The sequence below is a fragment of the Talpa occidentalis genome, unplaced genomic scaffold (assembly GCF_014898055.3).
Source record: "Talpa occidentalis isolate TD23 unplaced genomic scaffold, MPIMG_talOcc4v2.1 talOcc4.12, whole genome shotgun sequence".
Taxonomy (NCBI): Eukaryota; Metazoa; Chordata; class Mammalia; order Eulipotyphla; family Talpidae; genus Talpa; species Talpa occidentalis.
In genome coordinates, this window is record NW_023601212.1 from 4,832,466 (window position 1) to 4,856,521 (window position 24,056).

The window sequence follows — 24,056 nt, forward strand, 5'->3', positions numbered from 1 at the left end:
CAGGGTGATTCTGAGCCAACACCCCGCTGGGCAGTGTCTGGGATGTGTCGGGCATCTCAAGGGGCTGGGGGGGTGTGCCCAGTCATTGGAGCCATGTCATCCCTGCTGGGGCAGAGGAGCCGGGGCTGGAGACAGCGCCCGCTGCCCAGGGTCGGAGTGCACACGGGACACCCCATGCTCTCCGTGGGCTAAACCATGACAGTCCCGGATCCATCTCTCCTGCCGCCAGCCCCGGGCCTAGCATGCTCCTCCAATGTCCACCGAGCAAAAGAAGCTCCACATTTGATGGCTCCAGCAAACAAAGGTCCCCAAGGGCCTCCTGTGAGCGGCGCGAGTCCGCTTGGAAGCTCAAGTACTTACACAGCTTTGAAAGCCTGCAGGGGACTCTTAAAAATACTCCTCATGCTTATTAACAGACACGCAGTGACCTGTCCGGCTGTTAGGGGCTAGCGGTGGTGTGGTGGGCGAGGGACAGCCGGAAGCTTCCCTTCCCATGACAGCAGAGCGGCGGTCCTTCTGGGTGGCCAGGCAAGGACAGGGGCTCCTGGTGCTGTTCTGGGGAGGCTGTGCCTTTGAGCTGCACAAGCTTCGCTCCTCCACCCGCCGCCTTGCTGGCGCCCACTGCCTGGAACTCGGGACCCCAGGGTTTCCCATGGCCATAGAGCAAAGCAGAGGGAGGCCCCGGGGACAGATCAACTCAGAGCCGGCAGGGAGAAGGTGGGAGCCAGGGCAGGGAGAAGGGGGTTTCACCAGGGACAGAGTTCAGTTTGGAAAGATGGGAAAGTTCTGGAGATGGAGGGGTGGGTTACCATGTGACTGTGCTGGAAGCCACTGAGCTGTGCACTGAAAAGTAGTTAAGAATGTGAACTTTGTGTATATTTTACCACGACTAAAAAACACAGAGTGGGTAACTCTGAATTGTGTCACTGAAATATGCCAAAAGCAGACCCTCAGCATCCTCACAAAGTGATAAAAAAAAAAAAGACAAGCCTGTGTGATGCTTATCACCTGTGTACACGCATCTCAAATCAGCACGATGTGCACTTTAAATTTGGTTTTCTTTGCCAATTATACCTCAATGAAGCTGAGGAGGAAGAAACCGTGGTGGTACAGGAAGCTGCTGGTCACAGTGAGTTCAGCGTTTGTGCTTGATTTTTTTTTAAGATTTATTTCTTAATAAATATTTATTTATTTATTTATTTATTTATTTATTTATGAATACAAGAACTGGGGCACAGGCCAGAGGTGCGGGGGGTGAGAGGATCCACCAGAGACAGAGTGGGGAACAGAACAGGCAGACTGACTGAAATACACTGCTGAGGGGAGCAGTGGGCAAGTCAGAAGAAGTCTGCTGCGCCGTGTGGGTAGCTCCCTGGCCAAGAATCGAACTCGTGCTGCAGTGGCTGCAGATAGCTTCACAGGTTGCATCTTAACCCTCTGCGCCACCAGGGAGGTCCATTGATTTTTTTTTTATGGTGGTAAAATACGTATCATACAAAATTTACCACCTTCACCACTTTTAAATGTAGTTTAAAAGTGTTGGCATCAAGCACATTCACATTGTTGGGGACCCCTCTCTCCAGATGCCTCCCATCTTCCCTGCTGGAGCCCTGTTCCCACTAAACACTGGCTCACCCTTCCCAGCCCTCGGCTCCCACCTTCTCCCTCCTGGCCCCGGATGTGGCATCTCTGGGACCTCCTGTGAGTGGATAGCACAGGATCTGTCCTTAGTAAGTTTGTTTTTATTTACATAAACTTTGTGATCATTACAAATAAAACCATATGTATAACCACACTGCAGCTATGGAACTAGACTTCCACGATCAAAGTCATTGCTCCCTGGGAAAATAAAAAGGGAAGCATCGCTGCCTGGCGGGTGGCAGGTCTCGCTGGTTACTCGAATGCCAGGCCAGCAGCTCAGAGCCCAGCAGATGACCGGGCTGGCACTCGAGTTACATAAAGCATCTGAGTAGATAAATCACGTTTGCAGCCCTCGGCCGGGCGGAGAATGAGGTCACAGGGACACATATAGCGATGATCTTAGAGCTTGGACAGCTCCTGGGTCCTCTGGCCTCCCGCCCCTTCTCCCAAAAAGGAGGCAAACAGCGCGGAGCTCGGCGACTTGTCCGAAGCCTTACAGCGGCTGGGGTGCAGCTGAGACAGCCAGGCTCCCGCCTCCGCCCCCCGGCAGCCACTCCCCGCGAGGCTCTGAGCACATGGCGAGCTGCAGAAAGCTAAAGAAAAGCATGTCCAATGACAAACCAAAACAGCAGAAATGACTTCTGTTTCTCCGGTTTGATGGAATTTTTAAGACCCAATTTTAAAATAATCTTAAAGTGATTTATACAAACTAGTTTGAGGCTTCAAATAGTTTTCCATATTCCTGCCAGGGGATGGAAGCCTGGCAAGCAAGTAAGATCCAAGGCTGAGAGAAGCACGGCGGGCGCACAGTCCCAGAGGACGCGCAGGAAGGAGTGGATGGTCGCTCCTGGCGTCTCCCAGCCTCACAGCGAAAGGGTCTAAATTTAGAGCCTGGATGCTTCCCTGACTTTGTCAATAACCTCTTGGTACATGGGGCCACCGTTCCCACACCAGCACAGACGTCTCCAGTGGGTTACACGGCGAGTCCCCACGAGTGGGGAAGGGGGCGACTGGGACAAAGAAGGGAGGGGAGGGAGAGGCAGGGAAATCCCAGAGGGAAACGCGCCAAGACATGAGAGGAACAGGTCTCGACGCCAGTCATCAGAGTATGGACTTGTGTCATGGTTAACGGGGAGTGCGGGGTACACCTGTGCAAAGCCTGGGACTTCCCACCTGCACACCCACTTGTGCCCACCTACGCCCACTGCACTCACCTGCACCCACCGGCGCTCATGCCCATCCCACCCACCTTTGAGGCAGTAGTCCAGCTCGAACAGCTCGCTGTCCTCTGCCTGCCTCTCCCAGAACACCAGGTAGTGCGTGATGTTGCCGTTGGGGTCAGAGGGAGGCTTCCACTTCAGAATGATCTGGGATGAGGAATTGGAGACAGAGATGGGGTCCAACGGCACGGAAGGGTCTGCAAAGGAGAAAGGAACAGGCCCGCCGTGAGGAGGGGCACAGCGCTGGGTGGGCGGGAGGGCACATGCGGGGTGAAGAAGCCACAGCGTGTCTGCTGCGGGCCGCCTGATGTTGGAAACCCAGGAGACAGGAGACCGCTCAGCCATGAGGGCACAGGCACGAGACCACATTCTGCAGGTGGCACGGCCACCCATTCACCCGTCTATACACAGACGGTAACTGAGCTCCAGCGCGCGCCATGAGTTCTCTGTTCTGGGCACTGGAAAGACGGAAGGGGCGGAGGGAAGGCGGGAAGAAACAGACTTACGTGTCCCCTGGCCCTCCACCTCAAGCTGGGCCCGCACAGGGCAGCTCTGGCAGCTGAATGCCAGCCCACCCTCCACACAGTGGCAGCTCATGGAACATTCCCGGCAACACGCTGCCTTTGAGCTCAGGCCTTCCCCTTAAGGACGGAGGTGGCTGAGGGAGTTGTGGGAGGTGGAGTGGGAACAGGGGGGCTTCAAGACACGGGACATAATGTGTGCAAAGGCCTGAAGCTAGAGGTTTCCAGAAACTCCAAGTCTGCTGGACTGTTGGCACATCCTACATGAGAGGGCAAAGCCAGGGCCGGGGCTGAGCCCTCAGTCCTCAACCCCGGGGACGTCTGGGGCCGGGCAGTCTCTGTCATGGGGCTGCTGTCTGTGCCCTGGAGGGTGTGAGGTGACATCCCTGTCCCCCCTACTGCATGCCAGTAGCTCCACTTCCCCGTCACGACAATCAAAAATGTCTCCAGACGCTGGCAATGCACCCGGCTGGGGTGGGGGTTGGGGGGTGCTGCTTCAGGACTCAGGCTTTATAAAAAGTATATGACCAAACTGTTATGAACTACTTCAGCACCCCCAAAAGTAGGGAGGCGGGAGGAGCACAGAGATGAAACAAAAATGGCAAGATGCTAATAATTGCTGTAGCTAAAAATTTTCCATCATGGGAAGAAACACGTTCCCTCTTGTGTTAAAGCCGCATCTTCTGAAGAGATGACCCTGGGCCCGGCTCTCAGAAGCCAAGACCAGAGAGAGCATGCCGAGCGCCCTCACCATGTCGGCCGTCCAAGACCGCCCCACTGGTGCAAAAGTTCACACTGACAGGAAGACTTACTGGTGGCTTCTGTCTGCACATAGATGATGTCGCTCTTGGCACCGTATGTTCGGCGTTCGTCAGAAAAGGTGACCAAGGTCTTGACGAAGATGGCGTACTGAGTCCAGGGCTTGAGGCCCCGCATCAGCCACCCAGGCTGGTTCTGCGACTTGGGGTCATTGGACCTCAGAGGCGGGTCGATGTCCACCACCGTCCAGCTGTTGGAGCCGCAGGCGTCCTGCCCGTCGAACTCCGTCACATTCTGGTAGGGGCTTTCGAGACGGAAGGGGAGAAGGTGAGCATTTCCCGGCTCTCCCATGAGGACGCACACCTGCCTCCGGGGGCAGTTCCCCGCGGGAGCTTCTCACCAACAAGGAGAAATGACAGGGAACAGCCCAAGAACAGGGACCCCTTCCCGACACCCCAGTTCCCCGATCTTAATAACCCCGGTGGTGATGGCACTAACCACACCTCATGGGGTACAGATTAGGTCACATGAGAGCATGTGGCAACTCGGGGCACAGTCTGACACATCACAAATCCTGTTATTAGCAGTGTTACCAGCACCGCCTTCGGCACAGAGATACACTCCAAGCTGGGTGTTGTTTCCTAGGGACAAAGTTTCACTTGGAGATGACGAAAAATGCTGGAGGCAGGCAGTAGCATAAGGCCACTGAACTGTGCACGGGGAAGTAGTGAAAATGGTCAATTCGATGTCATGTGTGTTCTGTCGAAACTTTGCAAACATTGCAAAAATATAAGGTAGATCCAAAAAATATATTAAAAAAACCCGAGTAGACTGAGGGACAGCTGGTTGAGGATGTGTGGTGAGACGTGCAGGGAGGAGGCGGCCTGGAATATTCTATAGGAAATGGGCCTGATGCTCCCAAAGAAACCCGTCTGCTTCTATTTCTGACTCTCGACAAATCCTGGAACTTCCTGCCCCATCAGCTGGTGAGGCTGTAAAATGTAACCTGTGGCATTTATCCCACTAGGAGGGGGGACAGCGCCCTGGAGGGGGCCTCGGCACACCCACAAGCAGCACAGAGCTCGGGGCCCCTTCCCTCCCTGCTTTTCCACTTACGCCTCTTTATAGAAGAGCATGAACCCCAGGAGGTCTCGAAAGTCAGGGGGCCAGTATGGCTCCCACTTCAGCAAGATCTTGTCGAAAGACGTCCGGATGTAAGAAAATTTCAGTAACTCATTTTCACCTAGAAAAGGTTAAAAATATATCATTATTCATTTGTTTTGGCCCAAAGCAGGCGACCCAGGCTTTCATCAGCGGCCTGGACAGGAGATGCCAATCTCCCGTGACAGCCTCTCCTCCTGGGAGCGGGTGGGGTGCCCGAGGCAGGAGCCAGTCAGCAGCCCTGCCCACCCCCCCCACCCCACCCCACCCCCCGCAGAACGGTCACGTGGCTGGCTGACCGAGTAACACCAGTCGGCATCAAGGTGAGAAGGACAATTGGCCAGTGGTTTCTGGGAACAGGGATTCTCAAGAACAACACTCGGCCTCGCCTATGGAGTTGCAAGCCTGGACTGTCAGAAAACAGAGCTCCAAGCAAACGGCCCAGCCTGGAGGGTTTCGAGCACGCAGCTCCCGTGGAGAGACTGAGAAGAGAAAGAGCAAGTCCCTCTTCCCGGAACGTAAGCCCTTCCCTCAGCTCGCCCAGGTTCCCCAGCCCCTCCCTGAAATCCCACAGCTTGGACGCATTCTGGAGCAGGAACCAGCTCCCCAGAAGGGCAGATGGCGGCTCGATGCTCAGACATTCCTTCTAGAAAAAACCTGTCTGGGGCATGCGGTCGGAGGACAGACTCCGGTTGAAGCCATCACGGGACTTGCACAACATTCAAGCCAAAGCCACTCACGCACTCACTCACACACTCATCCATTCACTCTCACTCACACTCACTCATCCACTCACTCACTCACTTTCACACTCACACACTCACTCACATTCACTCACTCATCCACTCACACTCACACTCACTTACACACTCATCCACACACACTCACTCACACGCTCAATCATTCACTCAGTCACTCACCTACTCACTCATTCATTCAACGCTCGTGTGGCACCTTCCAGCACCAGGCGCTGTATCTGGCGAGCAGCACAAAGAGCAAGTACCACACTGTCCCGCGTGCTCCAGAAAGCCCATGAACACACAGTTGCTTCAGCTCGCCAGGGGCCAGGGGACATGGCGTGCCCTGGGGGCCAGTGTGGAGCGAAAGGGCAGGTCCACGACCGGGAGAAGCGTGCGTCGCCACTTACAGGATGCCTGGTCCCCGTTGGTCTTCAGGGCGATGTCGTTCCTCTCCTGGCGCCCCTTGGTTCCCGAAATTTTTTCCATCTTATGTATTTCCGACAAGCAGAGCTTGGGATTATAGTGGAAGAAGAGTTTCCCCTGAGTGATAGTGAGGTTGTGCTTGCTCCAGTCCCACAGCTGCCTTAGATTCTGGTTGTCCAGAGCATAGAAAGAGTAGTTCCTAGGGAGACACACACACTCCTGGTCATTCAGTGGTCTGTGGTCTCCATGCCGAGTGCCAGAGTTAGAGCCGACCTGGTTCAACACCAACCCCGGCCTCGCTGCCTGCTTGGCACGTGCTCAGTGTGTGCTGAGTGAGGAGGTAGGAGAGATGAGGGAGGTGAGGAACTCTTCATGCCAGGGAGGGGCTACACTCACTACTGTGGGCAGGAAGGGAAGACTGATAGATTGAGATCTGGGGTTCCCAGAGCGGGCTGGGTCAACAGGAGGGGACATTGGGGAACTGCAAGGGGCCAAACCCTTTAGAACAAGACCAAGAGCACGGACCTCCCTGAGGAAGCAGCGAGGAGCCACTGCAGGTGTCACAGCAGCTGGTCCAGGCCTGGGCCTTAGAACTACTCGTGGGCCACCAGCATACGGTGACAGGAGGGGGGCATCGAGACCTGTGCTGTCCAGGTCACAACCACTGCCCTTTCTGGCTACAGGCACCTGACATGCAGCCATTCTGAACTGTGCTCCAAGTGAAAAACAAATTTGGAACTGTGTGTGCAAAAAAAAAAAAAAAAAAGTAAAATACCTTTTTTATCATTTTCTCAGGCAACTCCATGTTGCGCTGACATTTTAGATACAAAGGGGTAAGCTGGATGCAATATTAATGTTCTATCTTACTTATTTCTTTTAAAATTTTAAAAATGTGGCAACTGGAACACCTAAAATTACACTCATGACTTGTACCGTATTTCTCAGGCTGTTTGCACATCGTGGCAAAAAAATCCTACGATTTTCTAATTCTCGCACCTCCTGGGGAACACTCCCACCGCAGACACAGAATAGGGCCCACCTACCCGATCTCCAAGGTCTCTCCTCGAATCAGGCGTAACTTCCGGAAGAAGGAAAGCGACACCAGGGCGTAGGACCGGCGGATTTTTAGATACCCTGAAATTTCTTCAATGAGGCCAAGGTTGGCCTCCAGCTCAGCCGCCAGGTTGTCTAAGGGGACGAGGATAGCTAATGAGTCTACAGAAATGTCTGCATCTTCCGTCATCCCTTGGCCTCTTGACCAGAGACCACTGGCCCCTCCCCAGGTGCCCCTTGCACAGGACAGGCGTATGCTGAGCCTGAGGACCTGGGCACCAACTGCTTCCTCTGCCCAAAACATTGTTCTCCCATAAATCTGCTTGGTTTGCTCCACTGAGAACTGTAAGTATCCCTCTTTATACCAGAAATTTCTAAAATAGCAACTCTGTTTATTCTCTATTTTGGAGGGGGCAGACACCAGGCTGCTTTTAAATAAAATCCAACCTGCTTTTAAATAAAGTTTTATTGGTAAAGGGCCACTACCAGTTGTTCACATATGATCACGGCTGCTTTAATCCACCACAGCAGAGCTGAGCAGTCATGCAGAGACTGTGTGGCCTGCAGAGCTATGGGTATTTATTATGTGGCCCTCTGGAAAGACGGGTCACCCACATCCACTCGGCCTGTCACTCTGCTGTCCTCCTTCACAGCGTGGGGTTCACTTTGCACCCGGCTTGCTTACTTGTAAGGCCCATCCCTCAGGGGCCTGCCTTGTTCCTTGTGAGTATTTGATAAAATTTGCTAAATACATACACAAAGGGATGCCTGTTTGCCTGAGACAGTATTTCTGGAAACTCAGACCTGCAGTAGGGCATGTGGCCTGCTCACTGAAATGCAAATCATGATACCCCCCACTCCTAGAATACCCCAACTCTGGAAAATCAGAATCTAAGGGGGTCAGGGTCAGAACTGAGCTGTGACTTGCAGGTTTGGCAGCAAACTCTTTGAGGAACTTTACTGGCTGGGGAGACCACCTCAGGGTGTGGGTGGCATCCGGGCTGTTTGCCTCTGCACTGGCAGGGAAGGAGAGTCAGCAGTGCCCCAGTACTCACTGCCCCCCCGGATATTGATGATGAGGCTCCCGTTGATGACAGTGCAGCCACGCAGCTCCTGGGCAGAGGTCACCGAGTCGATGGTCTTCTCACCCTCCAGGATGTGGCAGACTTTGGGGCAGGGGCCCAGGCATGGGGTGCACATCAGGCTGAGGGAAGGGCAGAGAAAGAGGGTCAGGACCCCACATGGGAGGACACCAACGGGCACCTGAAGATGTGGTGCTTCACTGTGGCCAGCGAACTCTCCACTGAGGGGGCGATCCCAAGAGGGCATCCAAAAGCACCCTTGGGACCCATCCACTCAATACCAGGAGCACCACCCCCAAGCAAGATGCCCAAAAATATCTCCCAGTGGCATCTCCTGGGGGGAACTGTCCCAAGTGAGAGTCACTGTGCTCAGTAACAAACATACGCTGCTACTTTGGGGTGGTGGGGCCACAGCATCACCCCAAGTCAGAGGCCTCATTACCCCGAAATGCCATGGAGACGGGAAGTAGCTGAGCTGATGGGCCTGGCAGGGGACTCAATTTGCCATTATGCCAAAGTGGAGAACTCGCAGGTGGCAGGAATCAAGCTGCTACTCCATGGAGACTGGACACTTGGCGTGCTGTGTGGGGTCTGGTGGGGTCACGTATAATAGGACCTCACACTTGGTACTGAGTGACTGGGGCAGCCCTGGCCCTGCCTGCCTATGCACTGATGTCTTCAATTTACAACCTCCAGGAGGCCTCTGAAAATAAGTCCTCCTCCACCCAGGATCTCTGAGGTCAGTTCTTGGCCGACACAGTCCTCCTAGGTCCAGCAGGACACAGGATCTGGTCAGGCTGGGTGCCACCTTCCATCCTCCTGGGGTTTCAGAGATGGGCACACACCCAAGTCAGTCCAGTTGGTGTTTTGCTAGAACTTCCTGGAAGGAGAAATTATTTTCCTTCTGGGGTAGCTAAGAGCTCATTACTACATAGCTAGTATGGGGCAAAGAATGGAGAAGAGGCTGTCTGAGAACAAAACCAACGTAGGGGATGGAAAGTCAAGGTGGAAAGAAGCTGATGATGAACTTGAGCACCTGGATGCAGCTGTGCCTGAAGCCATTCCTAAACTTTTGCAAGACAGACACCAACAAACATTAACCTTGCCTAAGTCAGTTCGAGGTTGGGTTCCATGGCATGAAATCCCAACATTCCCATCGCACAGGCTCAGTTTCCTCCTTTATGAAATGGAGATAATAACAGTACTATTCCCAACAGGCTGTAATAAGAACTAAATGGCATCTACCACATAAAGCACCCGACACACAGAAGACAGAAATTGTTGGTCGTTGTCATGACGATCCCTTTTTATTAGAAGTACTGTCGTTGGACTGCCACTCCTGCGGTCCTGAACAGCCTGTTCTTCAGAACGACCTTCACGGTGGTCACGTGTGATACAGACGCCATCTGATCTCTATCGGGCCCTGGGCTTCAAGACCCTTGGCTTTTCCTGGCTGTTGGAGTGCCCATGTTATGCTGATGCGGTGACTGTGAGGTCCCTGCACAGTGTCCAGGTGGGTGGTGGTCAGCAGGAATATACTGGGCAAGGGAGTGACCCCCAGGAAAGGGAAGGGGCTGGAGGTTGGAGCCCAAGGGCTCAACCCCCATTTAACAAAACCCCAATAAAAACTCTGATCGCCAACCAGTGAGGTTTCCTGACTGGCGAATATACCGACATGCTAAGGGGGGGCCTCTTCTTCCACAGATGCACAGCGAGTCTGGCCAAGGCTCCAAGCTGTAGCTGTGAAGACACGCAGAGCACAGGCCCCATGCTGTGCTCCCACGCAGAGGTGCCATCTGGAAATTCGCCCATCCTGACGGCCGAGTCTCCAGCCATGAGGCACAGCAGGAGTGAAACAACTGGGTGAAGATGTCGGCACCCCCGCCATGAAGTTCACTCTTTGAGAAAGCTTTGAAAACCCTCTTCTCCTGTCCCACACCCCAAGCTCCACTCTTGTGCTTTAAATGAGCCAGTGAAGACTGATTTCATGAAACCCCAGTCGCCCCACTTACTGGACCCTAATAAATACATTAAGAAGGCAGAGCCCTAGGCCTGTCCATCCCTCTCTCCTTCCCTCTCTCCCTCTCTCTCTCTCTCTCCCCACACCTCACCGTGTGGCCTCCAGGTGGTCCACAGGTGTGCTGAGCACTCTGAGGAGAAACCCAGGTGCCTGGTGCTTTCTTGCCAAAGCGCATCCTGCAATTCTAAGAACCACGAAAGCCGGTCCAGCCACAGCACTGGTCCCGGGGGGAAGCATCTGGGAGGCCCAGATGTGTGCCCAGGTGAGCACCGCAGGTAGTCCTAAGAGGGGGGTGCCACCATCAACAGGCTTGGGGACAATTTGGGTCCCCAAGTTGTAGCAAATCGTTACACCCAACGGATTTGTGTGAAGCCCCCAATGTACAGCCAGATGATCACAAGAGCAGGTGGCCCTGGGGTACCCCAGACGTGGCTGGCACCTGAGGGGAGAGCAGTCTGGTGGGCGATGAGACTTTACCTTGGGGACCTCGAGGCACTGACGCGCGGTGTTTAGCGCGATGCTGACTGCAGCGCGCTCAGAGGAGCCAGAGCGGCTGCGGTGTAAACAGAAAATGACCAAATGTTTGGGTTCTTTGTCGTTTATCCAAACAGTCACTGCGCACTTACTGTGTGACAGGTGACATTCCAAGGTGGAGGCCAGCAGTGATGGCCCACGGCCGAGCCCAGCCACCACCTGGCCCGTGAAGGCAACGGCTGGGCCGAGCACGCCCAGCGGCTCTCGGCTCTGAGGGCAGAGTTGAGCAGCTGCGACCCAGACCATATGGTCCTCAGAGTCGAAAATATTTACTATCTGGCTCTTTGCCAACGCCTGCTTGAAGCCACAGGCTCACATGCGTGGACGCAGCAACCCACTTCATCTGCGCTGTGGGAGAGCAGCGTGTCCCGAGTTCTCTCCAGCCTTCCCGGCGAGAGGCACGGGCGCTCACTCACTGGGCCTGGGCTTGCAGAGGAAGTGCCGGGGGCAGCGTGGCATTAGCAGACAGGCACTCCCGGGCATGCCCTCCCCACAGAGACCCATCCCAAGCCCGGCTCACATCTCAGGGGCTACCCCCCACCATGCCACCACATCTGACCCAGCCCAGGCCAGACAGACCCACGCTCAGCCCACGAAATCGTCAGAGATCACCAGTGGGTTCCGCTTAAGCCACAGAGCGGGGTGGTCTGTCAGCTCCGGCAGAGCTGACGGACACTGGCACGGGGTGAGCAGTCTAGGCGGGGAGAATGGAAACATTCACAATTAAAAGTCAGCTCGGGGTAAATGCCGGGGAAAGAGTTAAAACTGAGCAGTGTGCCCAGGGCCAGGAGATAGCCAGCTCGGGCGGGCAGGGAGTCTCGGGGAGGATGACTTCTAAGCTGTGGCCTGAATGATCAGAGGAAGCCAGCCGTGCAGAAACCAGGGGGCAGAGTGACCCGGCAGGAGGGGCAGCGGGTGCAGAGCAAGGAGTGGACTGAGCAGGCTGAAGAAGACACTGGCGTGACCACCCCGACGAGCATGGAGGGTGGCGAGAGCAGGAATAAAATGAAAACTTAGAGTCTGCAGGGGAGGCGTTTAGATTTCGTGTCCATGTCTTGGTGGGGTGGGGTGGGGCGGGGGGAGGGCTACCGGGGCGGGGTTTACACAGGGACGTGGCATCCGATTGCCAAAGCTCCCCTTAGTTAGGGTAGCTGTGGGGGCAGCGGGGTGAGCAGGGAGACACTAGAGCTGATGAGTGATGCTGGCAGACAGGGGTGGGGGGCGGACGGAGCTGAGACCGCAGCAACAAGCACGAGAGGGCAAGAAGGGTGAAGGGAACCTCCTAGATTTGGGGTCCTCTCCCTCTCCCCAAGGGAGCCCTGTCCCCATCACAGGCTTAACCTTCACCCCAATAGCTAGCCCCCTCATCTCTAGAAAGAGCACCCTGTCGCCCCCTCCCCCTTCCCAGAGCCCGTGGCGTGACTACAGATGGCGAAGCCGGGGACGAGCGCACGTAGGCTTCCGGCCTCGAAAAACCCAACTCCTGCCCAGATAAGCCGCAAGAATGGAAGAAAACATATTTGGCCCCAGCTGATATCAAACCGCATTAGAAAATGAAACAGCACTAAAGTCTTTCCTAAAACAAAAGCTTCAGAAGGAAAATCTTTTTCTTGGTAAAATAAAAAAATGTCCACCCTACAAAGTAAAACACCGTGAAGACGGCCTGCAGCGAGCCGCGAAGACCCCGGCAGCCCCGGAGCAGGCTGGCGATGTCCTGGCGTTCCGATTCGAGGGGCCACCGCACCACCCACAGGAACATTAAGGAGGTCGCTCTACTTCTCGGGGCTTAGTTATAATGAGGGAAAAATACCTTTAATTTAAAGCCAGTATCTTTTAGACAAACATCCCACCGGAAAACGTTGCTATCCACGCTTTATTTCAAACATTTTTAAGAAAATGAATCAAACGGGAATACGTCAGTTTTCCCAAGCTCACTGATCAACTGCCTTCCCTCCAAAAAGGGGGGGGGGGGGAAATAGCTCTGTGTGGCATGCAAAGGTGCTTTTAAAAGGCCTATTTTTGGTCCACAAAGTCACTCGATAGGTTTTATCAAATCGAGTAACAAAACATAGTGTACTTGCAGGTTTCACAAACACTAGGAGAGCGACTCACAAGACTGGTTTCCTTCCCACCCTCCCCAGCCAGGGACATAAAATTTCCCACCAGAACACGCTCTCTTGGCTGATTCTCAAGTCTGGAGAGGAAGATTTTTACGTAAGCAGGTCAGCTCAAGGCCTCTCAACGTGCGTCTGTTTCTGGTTTGTTTTGGTGTTGTTTTATTGTGTTTTTTTCCAAGCCCTCCACACAAAAACCAGGAAACAGATTTCTTTAAGCTTGGTGACGGCCCTGAGACCCCGAAATAGCTTTTTCTGGGCAGCTGAAAATACGAGCATAGTCTGCGAGAGCCTAAGAAACCTGACTCACCACCAGGGAGGCAAACCCTGCCGTTTCTCACCCAAGCAGTAGGAAGTGGTTTGACGGCACGGTCCTTCAAAGCACAGCATGGCCCTGAGAACCATCTAGAATTGAGCCTCTTCCTTCTTGGACCTGGGTTGATGCCAGTGCCCGCTTTGGCTCCAGATGAGAGAATGTGAGACGCCTCCTGGGCTCTGGCCCCCGCCAGCCGGCAGCCGTGTCAGCCGGCACAGCGGGCCCACGCGGAGACCCCACAAGAAGCCAGGCCTCTCCCCTGTGCCTCCTGTCCCCCAAGTGAAGTGCACTGAACCCTGGAAATGCTGTGCAAGGTACCCCAAATACTCACTTTCTGGCACTTTACAGAAAAATTCTGACTCCCGTTTCAAAGGCCAGGACCAGGGCCTCCCTGGTGGGCACAAGGGGTTAAGCACAGCACTGTGAAGCTATCCACAGCCTCTGTGGCAAGAGTTCTATCCCCGGCCGGCCAGGGAGCTACCCACATGGCGCAGCAGACCTCTCTTGTCTCCCCACTGCTCCCCTCAGAAGTGTATTTCAGTAGATTGGTCTGTTCTGCTCCCCATTCTGTCTCTGGTGAATCCTCTCACCCCCCACACCTCTGGCCTGTACCCCAGTTTTTGTATGCATAAATAAATAAATCTTAAAAAAAAAAAAAAAACAAAGGCCAGGACCAAACAGGAACCAGAGCAAAATAGGGGTATCAGAGACCCCCACACTTGCTAAGCAGCAGCAGTTCCCTCATTCCTGCCATGAACCCTGGCTTTTCACAGGCAGCCTATCACCATCCCCATGACCCCCCGACCACCCGGGCTTCCCCAGGACTCACTTGCTGGAATTCATGGTGTATCCGGAGGGACACTCGGGGACGCACTTGTTGTCATGCACCACATACTGGTGGCAGCCCGGCCGCCGTGAGTTCTTGCACTTGTTGTGCAGGTCCTGGCAGAAGCTGAAGTTCACGCAGCGCCAGTCCTGGAAGTGGTAGTAGGGAGGCGGGCAGGTCTCCACGCACCTGCCGTCCAGGTAGAAGTTGCGGCAGGCCACGCACTTGGTGGGGTCGTCGGGCTCGGAGCAGTTGCCCAGGCACTCGCTGTGACAGCAGAGCCCCTCGGCCGTGCAGCCCTGAGACTTGCAGATGGTCGGGCACACTGTGGAAGAGAGGCAGCTGTGTTAGCTCTGCCAGGCCCCTGTGCGTGCAACTCTGGGCTCCCCAGAGCAGCAAGCAACACTTGGCAGCCCTCTCCCCATGGGAACACGTCCCAAGACCCCCAGGGATACCTGGAAGTCCAGGTAGTGGGAAGCCCTGTCACTGTTTCTTCATAGACGTGCTATAGAGCTAGGCACCTCATATGCGGCATATGTAAACTAGAAGAGTCAGATGAATGGTAATAACAGAACAATTAAAATGATAAACTATAATAAAAGTTATGTTAGTGTCCTCTCTCTCTCTCTCTCTCTCTCTCTCTCTCTCTCAAAATATCTTACTGTTCTCAGTATTTTCAGACCACGATCACCTCAAGTGACAGGCACAGAAAGTCTCAGATAAGGGACAACTGCCGTAGTGACGACCCACTTCGATGGCACTTGCCAGACACAACTATTAATTCATTTCAGCCTCACAACTGGCCGTGTGCTCATAAATGTTTAACAACCAGGCTCATAATTGTTTAACAACTGCTTCAAGGAGCACAGAGAAGTTCTGACTTATACCATTTGGCAGTTCCCATGGTGTGAACGCTCCATCGTGGGCCCTTTCAAGCTGCCAACAAAAAGCTACCAAGCACGGAGCAGGCAGGGACAAAAGGAGCGGGCAGGGGCGCATGAAACCAGCAGCAAGGGATGCCCAGGGCGGGCAGGGACGCACAGAACGGCATGTCCACCACAAGCGCGACAGCAGCAACTCATCCTGAAAGTAACCTTCTAGGAAAACATGGTGAGATCATTAGGAAGTGGTGAGTTTTAAGGGTTAATTAACAATGCAAACATAATTAACGGTGAGGTTATATCACTTAGATATTAATAACAGCTTATTTCACAAGCGTTTCACAAGCTTTCTGAAAATGTCACCATTGGCTCAGGGTGCAGCCGCTGGAATAAACAACCTATTATCTCTGCTTTTCAAACGAGGAAAGCAAAGCACAGGGAGGTCAAGCACCTTCCCCAACGGCCATTTATTATTTCAACAGACATTTGCTGGCCCTGATCTGGGCATCACAGCCGCCGCAGGGCCACACACCCCGGAGGAGGCGGAATGGTTACCCAAACACATAAATGTGTGACTGCATATGCAACCAGGACCACGCACCAAGCAACAAATTCTACAGCAGCGAAGGCAGTGACGAGCAGGGAGGAAGGAGAAGGCGCTGCAGTGGGGGCAGAGGCTGAGGCTGGTGAGGGTTCCCAGTCAGTGCACCTGAACTCGGTCACTAGAAGTGCTGGACTCTGCCCTGGCCTGTTCCCGCAGCCTAACCGCAGCCCCTCTGTGTCTCACCCTCCTCGTGGCTTCCATTCACCCGGGATGCTGATCCCTAGGCATCTGGCCTGTGCCTGGATCGCCAGCCCTCCTTTCCAAGCTGTTGGCAAACCTGGCCCTGAACAGTTGGTCTCCCTGGGGCTGCAGAGGCCTTGGCTACAGCATAGCCTGTCTCCAGGGTTCTCTCTCCACTCACTCCCTGCATGGCTTGAAAAATAGTTTAGAACCCGGAGGGTGTTTTCACTTCAAATCCTCAGGCTCTTTGTTGCAGCGAATGTTCCTAGCACCCGTGGGAGCCAGGGGACAGAAGTGACTGCTGAGGTTGCATTAACCTCTGAATGGCACTGTCTTTCTGCAAAGACAGGAATGTTCTCAGCCTGAGCTATCCAACATGGTAGCAACTTCACCCTGTGGTTATTGATTGTGATCAGGATGACTAAAGAACAGGTTTATTTTAAGTAGCAAAATACATTAGTATACGTTGAGTCTTAACCCCTTGCTCCATCATATGCATAAATAAATAAATCTTAAAAAAAATACATTAGTATAAAATTCATCATATTGGGGCCTGGTGGCACAAAGGGTTAAGCACCACACTATGAAGCAATCCGCAGTCTCTGCAGCACGAGTTCGATCCCTGGCCGGCCAGGAACAAGTCACATGGCGCAGCAGATCTCCTGGCTCGCCCGCTGCTCCCCTCAGCAGTGTATTTCAGTCAGTCTGCCTGTTCTGCTCCCCGCTCTGTCTCTGGTGAACCCTCTCACCCCCCCACCCCCATCTCTGGCCTGTACCCCAGTTCTTGTATGCATAAGTAAATATTTAAAAAAAAATTCACTGTATTAACCATTTTTAAGAGGCCTTAAGGACACATACACTGTTGTGCAGCCATCACCACCACCCATCTCAGAACTTATCTCTCCAAACTGAAAGTCTGTCCCCATTAAACACTAACTCTCCATTCCCCTCCCCCAGACCCTGGCGCCACCGTCCTACTTTGTGCCTCTCTGGATGTGACTCCTCCAGGGACCTCATGCATGAAGTCAGACAGGGTCTGCCCTTTAGTGACAGGCTTTCTCACTGAGCATCATGTCCTCAAGGGCCATCCACATACAACATGTTTCAGAACTGCCTTCTTCTTAATAGGGATAGAAGGGCCACAGCTAACATACTCAATGGTGAGAAACTGAAAGCTTTTCCTTCTAAGATCATGTACACAACTAGGATGTCCACTCTCACCACTGCTATTCAACATCGTACTGGAAGTTCTACCTACAGCAATTAGGCAAGAGAAAGATAGCAAAGGAATACAAGTTGGGAAAAAAGAAGTAAAACTTTTTGCAGGGGACATAATTTTACATATATAAAAAGCTCTAGAGAATCTCCCAAAAAAAACTATTAGAAACAATAAATCGATATTGTAGGGTGGCTAGCTACCAAGTCAATATACAAAAGTCTGTGGCATTCCTATATGCAAATAATGAACCAGAAAAAGAAGAACTCAAGAAAAAATTCCATTTACATTAGCACCAAAAAGTATTAAATACCTAGAAATAGACTTAACAAAGGAAGGCCCATTCAATGAAAACTATAAGTCATTACTAAAAGAAATAGAAGACACAGGAAATGGAAAGCTATTTCATGCTCCTGGATTGGAAGGATTAATATAGCCAAAATGTCCATCTTACCCAATGCAATTTACAGATTCAGTGCAACTCCTAACACAATTCCAGTGAACTTCTTCAAAGAAATAAAGCAAACACTATTGAAATTTATGTGGAACCAACAAAGACCCTGAATAGCCAAAGCAATTTTGTCGGAAAAGAAGGCGGAGGGAGGTACCACATTTCCAGACTTAAAACTATCGTACAAAGCTATAGTAATCCAAACATATGGTATGGGGGGGAAACAGATACACAGTCCAATGTTAAAACTGATAGCCCAGAAATAAACCCACATCTATACGGACAGTTAATCTACAACAAAGGAACCAAGAGTATACAATGGAGAAAGGAGTCTCTTCGACAAATGGTGTTGGGGAAACTGGATAGTTATATGAAAAAGATGAAACTAGACCACTCTCATTCATAAAAATGAACTTCAATGGATTAATGACTTGAATATATGACAAGAATCCATTAAAAACATGAAGAAAATACAGGTAAAACATTCTACAACACCAGCTTCGGGGACTTTCTGGAACATGACTGAACAGCAAGGAAAATAAAATAAAAAATAAACAACTGGGACTACATCAAACTAAAAAGCTTCTGCACAATCAAAGAAACTATCAGTAAAACAAAAAGACACTCTACTAACTAAAATATTTGCACATCGTACATATCACAAGAGGCTAATAGCCAAGATCTACAAAGAACTCATACAACTTAATAAAAAGAGAACAAAGAACCCAGTCAAAAAATGGGCAGAGGATCTAAAAAGATGCTTTTCCAAAGAAGACATACAGGTGGTCATCGGGCACATGAACAAATGCTCACCATCGTTATCAAGGAAAAGCAAATCAAAGGCACAATGCGATGCCACCTCACACCAGGGAGAACGGCCCAGGTCCAAAAGGCAAGAAGCAACAATCACAGAGCGCTGGCGAGGGTGTGGAGAAAGGAGCCCTGGGCGCTGCCGGCGGGAAGGCAGCCTGGTCCAGCCTGATGGGAAGCTGTGTGGAGGGTCCTCAAGAAACCACAGATGGATCCAGCAATCCCACTTCCAGGTATCTACCCCTCAAATACAAAACCACTAATGGACTCCTATGTTCGCTGCAGCACTGTTGACAGTAGCCAAGCCGTGGAAACAAGCTAAGGGCCCAGGGACAGAAGAGTGAGCCGGGAAGATGTGGTGTATACACACAATGGACTACTACTCAGCCACCAAGAGTGATAAATCATGCCACCTGCAGCAACGCGGTGGGCTGGGGGGGTGCACACACGTGAAGTCAGCCAGAGGAGAGGATCAGCACCGGATGGTGTCACTTGATACGGAAGAAAGAGAAACCCAGCAGAGGGTCCGACAAAGACAAACTTTAAGACGAGCCCTTGAAAACTGACCGCAGGTGTTGAGTTTTCGGCGGGAGAGGGGTAAAAAAGGGGGCTGTAGGGAGAGGACCCATGGGCTCTTGTGGCAGCTACAGGGACTGCCCTGAAGGGGAACATCCTATAGTGTCAAGACACCAGCAAGGACGTAAAATAATTTAATAAATTAAAAAGGTAAAAACTTAAAAAAAAAATAGAATCTCTAACCCACTACTGTCCTGCAGGGTTTTGAGGGCTTTTATGTCACCCATTAAGATTTCATTTAATTCTCATGAGCCCTGGCCAGGAGGAACTGAGCGTGTCCATTGCACGGGGGCAAGAAAAGGCCCAGGGCCAAGCTGGGCTCCGACACCCCAGGCCTAAGAGCCATATGGCCACCCGGGGCCCATGGAGTCTGCTCATCTTTGGCGACACTGTCCCCACAGGCGCACCACAAAGCTCTCTTTAAAAAACCAGCAGCAGCCTTGGTTTCCTTGTCCATAGTAACAGAGACGCTGGCAAACAGTCCCTCATTCCTTCCCTGACTACACGGAATGATGTGGGCAAAACTTCGAGTTCTTTGATGGAGAAATTGTAGGTTAGATACGAGTTAGCTACTGTGGATATTACCACTATCATTATCACCGTAATTAACGATCTGTCTGCTGGGACCAAGGGCTGGAACTGCAAGGCAGGAAGCAATATATAAAGCAGAACAATTACCTCGGACCTGCAAAGGCCCCGCCCTTGGGAAGGCACATGTGGGCAGGAAGGGGCCTATTTCCTGGGCTGGGGCTGCATTTGAGGATCAACCCTGAAGTTCAAAAGAGGCGTCAGCAAAGGCCTAACAAAAACTTCCCAAACGTATAAGCCTTCCGGCTGAGACAATGCGCAGATAAGCTATCCGACACTTGCAGACGAGGTCAGAGGGTGACGCCGCCACTTTCCAGTCTGAAGCTGGCAGCCTGGGTAAAAGACCCACCTGAGAGTGAGTTAAGTTACCAGCCCAGAAGTCAGCAGACTTTTCTACAAGTCACAAAGCAAATCTTTGGGCCAGACAGTCCCCGTTGGGCTCTGCAGCTATGCCCTGCAGATGCCACAGGTACAGGCACGCTGTGCCCAAGCCAACGTCATTTACAAAAGCAGGGGACTGGCCGGGTAGTTCTCCAACCCCTACTCCAGAGACCCAGACCTGTCACGGAGCCACTATTCCTCTTAGGGCAGAGACTGTGGGGCGTGTGAGGGTGTGTTGGATCTAGGCGTACCCAGCAGAGATGAGAACTGCGTTGCCCCATAGGCTACAAAGGCGCCCTGCATCTAAACCTGCCATCTTATTTCAGCGACCAGAAATACTTTGACTTTACAACCTGCTGTTCCCTCAATCAAGGTGAGGGATTGCGTTGCTGTGTTCTGTAGCTCTTTTGCATGAGAGTCCAGTTTTTAACTTGTGAAGATGAGAACGATAAGTACAAGCCAGTCCCAAAGTCTCCCCTTCTGTTTCCATGTACTTTATCTTATTTACTAGAAAAGTCACTGGGGCACCCTTCCCCGGGCCAGGCTAGAGGATGAAAACCCCCTAAGGTGTCAGATGCAGGGGGAGGAGGGGCTGACTTTCCTCTCTCTGTGCCCTTCACTTAAAAAAAAATAGAATCTCTAACCCACTATTGTCCTGCAGGGTTTTGCCCATTAAAATTTCACTTAATTCTCACAAGTCCTGGCTGGGAGGAAATGAGCGTGTCCATTGCATGGGGGCAAGAAGAGGCCCAGGTGAGGGGCTACATCTCTCGGAACCAAATGAGTCCCAAAAGCTCAGTGCCCAAGAGCCAAAACCCCCAGGCTGTTTCTGCCCAGAGACATCAGTCTTTCAGGAGACTTGGGAGATCTGGGAGGCATGAACCTGCCCAGAACAGGTGCATTTGGTATGTGGGGGTGTACTACCCGCCCCTCCCCGCAAGCCTCAACCCCCACCAAGCACAAATTCCAAGGCCTCCCTGTTCCGCCCTAAACTGCCTTGATCCCAATTTCTCCGAATTCTGTTTCCAAAAGCCCCCAGCGTCCACGTCCACATGCCAAAGCAGCTACGCTCTTCCTGAAACCCTCATCTCGAGGGTTTTTTCCCTGCACCCCACTGAGACTGCAGAGTGGACTTAGCTGTGTCAGCTTGGATGTAGTTTGGACCCTTGAAGTGAGTGCAACATGCCCTTCTCCACAGCGGCACTGTCTGGAGAGAGAAATCTACAGACGTGCCACCTGACCAAGGGAGGTGGCTCAAAGCAAAAGCAACAAGTGCACTGTGACACAGTTTCTCTACTTCCAGGCACTGCCCCTGGGACAAGAAAGCATAACCATGTACAGACACCAGGCAAGGCTGTTTTCCAGCTGCAAGACGTTCATCTGAAAGAGACACACACAGTGGGAGTGCAAAACGGGGCAAGCACTTTGGAAAACAGTTTGGCAGTTTCTCAGCAACTCCCATATACACTCCTCACCCTTACCACATAGCCTAGGGTCGGCCAGGTGGAATAAAGACATGTTCACACAAGACCCGTACGTGAATGTTTTGCAGCCGCTACATCTGTAATAATCAAAACAGAACCAACCCAAATGTCCCCCAATTGACTCGTGGACAGACATGTAGGCGCATCCAAAGAACACTCTCCGCCAATCAAAAAAGAATGATGTGCCCACAGCAACAGGTACGGATTTCACACGTGTTGTACTGAGGGTGACGTCTGTCTCAAGAGCTACACACGGCATGAGTCCATTTACATGACCCCGTGGCGAAAGCAACTCCAGGCCACGTCAGGGGTCACCAGCGGCTGGAACTGGAGAAGAGCTGACTGCAAAGACAGCAGGAAATTTGGGGAGCTCTGGACCCTTTCTGTGTCTGGACTTTGATGGCAGTTACATGGCTGCATAGATCAGTCAAGACTCACAGAACTTTACGCCAAAAGGGGAGAATTTTGCTTCATGTAAATTATATCTGGAAGAAGGGAAAGAAAAGGACAGCTGGGACAGAACTCCCTTTGGAAGGGGGTCATGAAATGCACCCAATGATGGCCTTGGGGAGAGGACCAGTGAGGAGGGGGGATAGGCAGCAACCTCCTTAGTATCAGCACAATTCGGTTTTTATTTTTCACTGCGAATGTGTAGTCCCTCCAAAAACTGACACCTTCCTGAAAATGCATTCTTAAAGCCTCTTCTAGACAATAAAAATTATGGATCAAATACATAATTCTACCCCCAAATATTCCAATAGCGGCTGTGTGAGAACAGCTGATCTGCTTTGCGTTAATTATCCCTCAGGATAATTTAGTCTTATCACAAAATCAACAGTCAAGGCAACTGAATACCAAGTAGGATCCTAGAAACGGGAAAAAATACTGACAATGGAGATTTACATAGGACTGTGGATGTTAATTTTCTGATTTTGCTCATGTCGCTGTGGTGCTGTGAGAGAGAATTTTCTTAGAATTTACCCACAGAAAAACACACCTGAATTTGACTCTCCAATGGTTCAGAAAAATATCACTATGTTTATAACGTGTATACACAAATACATTAGCCACAATAAAAACAAACAGAGTAAAATGGGAACAGTAAGTGAACCCAGGTACAACACTTGCTACTCTTCCATCTTAAAATTACATCAAAACAAAAATCAACAATTTATACCAAACAAGGTCAAAACCTGGAATAGTGCCAGAGACCAACACAGCGCCCCTTGTAATGGACAGGCATACAAAAACAGAACCTCTTTTCTTTCTTTACCTTTTTAAGTTCAAATACAAAAATACCTTTCAGTTTGATTTTTCTTAATGAAGAAACTTGTAGACAGACAAAACCAAACCCTCAAAAAAAATAACATCAAATATTTCCAAGCAGGACATACGTTAATAACATTTTGTTGCATTTCTTTCCAAAGTCCTTAGTTTGGTTAAAAAAAAAAAAAAAAAAAAAAAAAAAAAACCTCAAGATTTATTATTCCGAAATTACTGCTTTCCAGAAATTTCCAAAGGGAACAATTACGTCATGGGCCTGCCTTCACCGCAGGGCCCCGCGGCTCTCCCTGAAAGTGTGAATTTTATAAACTCCTTAAAGTAATTTACTTCATTCTCACTCAGACTTTCTCTCCCACGCCCACTCCGGACCCCGAGGGTAGAAGTTAGGGCGCCGGGAGGCCCGGGACGCTGGGGGGGGCGGTGTCTTAGCGGGAACCCCCTCCCCCCGCCGAAGCTCCTGAAAGGTGTAACGGGTGGGGGGGCAATGAACGCGTGACAGCAGAGCGTCACCAGAAGCCCGTCAAGCCTGCGACTCCCCGGGAGCTCACGTCCCCGTTTCCCTCCCTGACAACGGCCCCCTCAACTCCAGCGCCAGCAGATTCGCTTTCTGGACGCGTTTGGATTCAAACCGCGGCGCTCCTCGAGGAAATACGGCGGCCGGGCGCCCCCCTCAGTCCCCTCCCGCCAAGGCCACCTCAAAATTTGTTGATTCCAGATGTGTGTGTGTGTGTCTTTGACGTGCGTGTGTCTTTGACGTGTGTGTGTGCGCGTGTGTGAGAGAGCGCGAGAGCGCGCGCGAGAGGGACGTGTGCGCGCGCGCGAGCCCCAGCCCCGAGGCCCCGCCCCCCGAGCCGGCGGCGTCGGCGCCCAGAGGCCCGCGGCGGCTCCGCTCCGAGGGTCCGCGCCGGGCGCCGGCCGCAGCCCCAGCGCCGCCCTCACGCTCAGCCAATGGGCGGGCGAGCTGAGGCGCGGGCCCCGCCCCCGGCCGCGCAGGGGCCGTGGCCGCCGCGGGAAGGCGCGGGGCGGGCGGCGGCGCCTCCCGAGGGTGCGGAACCCGCCGGGCGCCCGGAGAAGCGAACGAGCGGGAGAAGCTGAGCGCGCGGGGCACCGGGCAGCCCCGGGCTGGGGCGGGGCGGGTCCCCGCGCGGTCGAGGGGCGACCCGGGCCACGCGCGGGAGGGCACGGAGCTGG

The 24,056-nt window shown here is 52.3% G+C and overlaps 1 protein-coding gene across 3 annotated transcripts in view; it reads right to left on the reverse strand.

Annotated features, from left to right (window-relative positions):
* The window catches only part of INSR (insulin receptor), a 98,836-nt gene that overhangs the window by 25,894 nt on the left and 48,886 nt on the right, over window positions 1-24,056 (reverse strand). For all 3 annotated transcript variants that reach the window (XM_037504794.2, XM_037504795.2, XM_037504796.2), the window contains exons 3-9: window positions 14,414-14,735; window positions 8,574-8,722; window positions 7,509-7,653; window positions 6,450-6,664; window positions 5,258-5,384; window positions 4,195-4,445; window positions 2,891-3,058 (exon numbers count right to left, since the gene is read on the reverse strand). In XM_037504794.2, coding sequence (XP_037360691.1) covers window positions 2,891-3,058; window positions 4,195-4,445; window positions 5,258-5,384; window positions 6,450-6,664; window positions 7,509-7,653; window positions 8,574-8,722; window positions 14,414-14,735 — 1,377 coding nt within the window. The remainder of the gene's footprint in view (window positions 1-2,890; window positions 3,059-4,194; window positions 4,446-5,257; window positions 5,385-6,449; window positions 6,665-7,508; window positions 7,654-8,573; window positions 8,723-14,413; window positions 14,736-24,056) is intronic.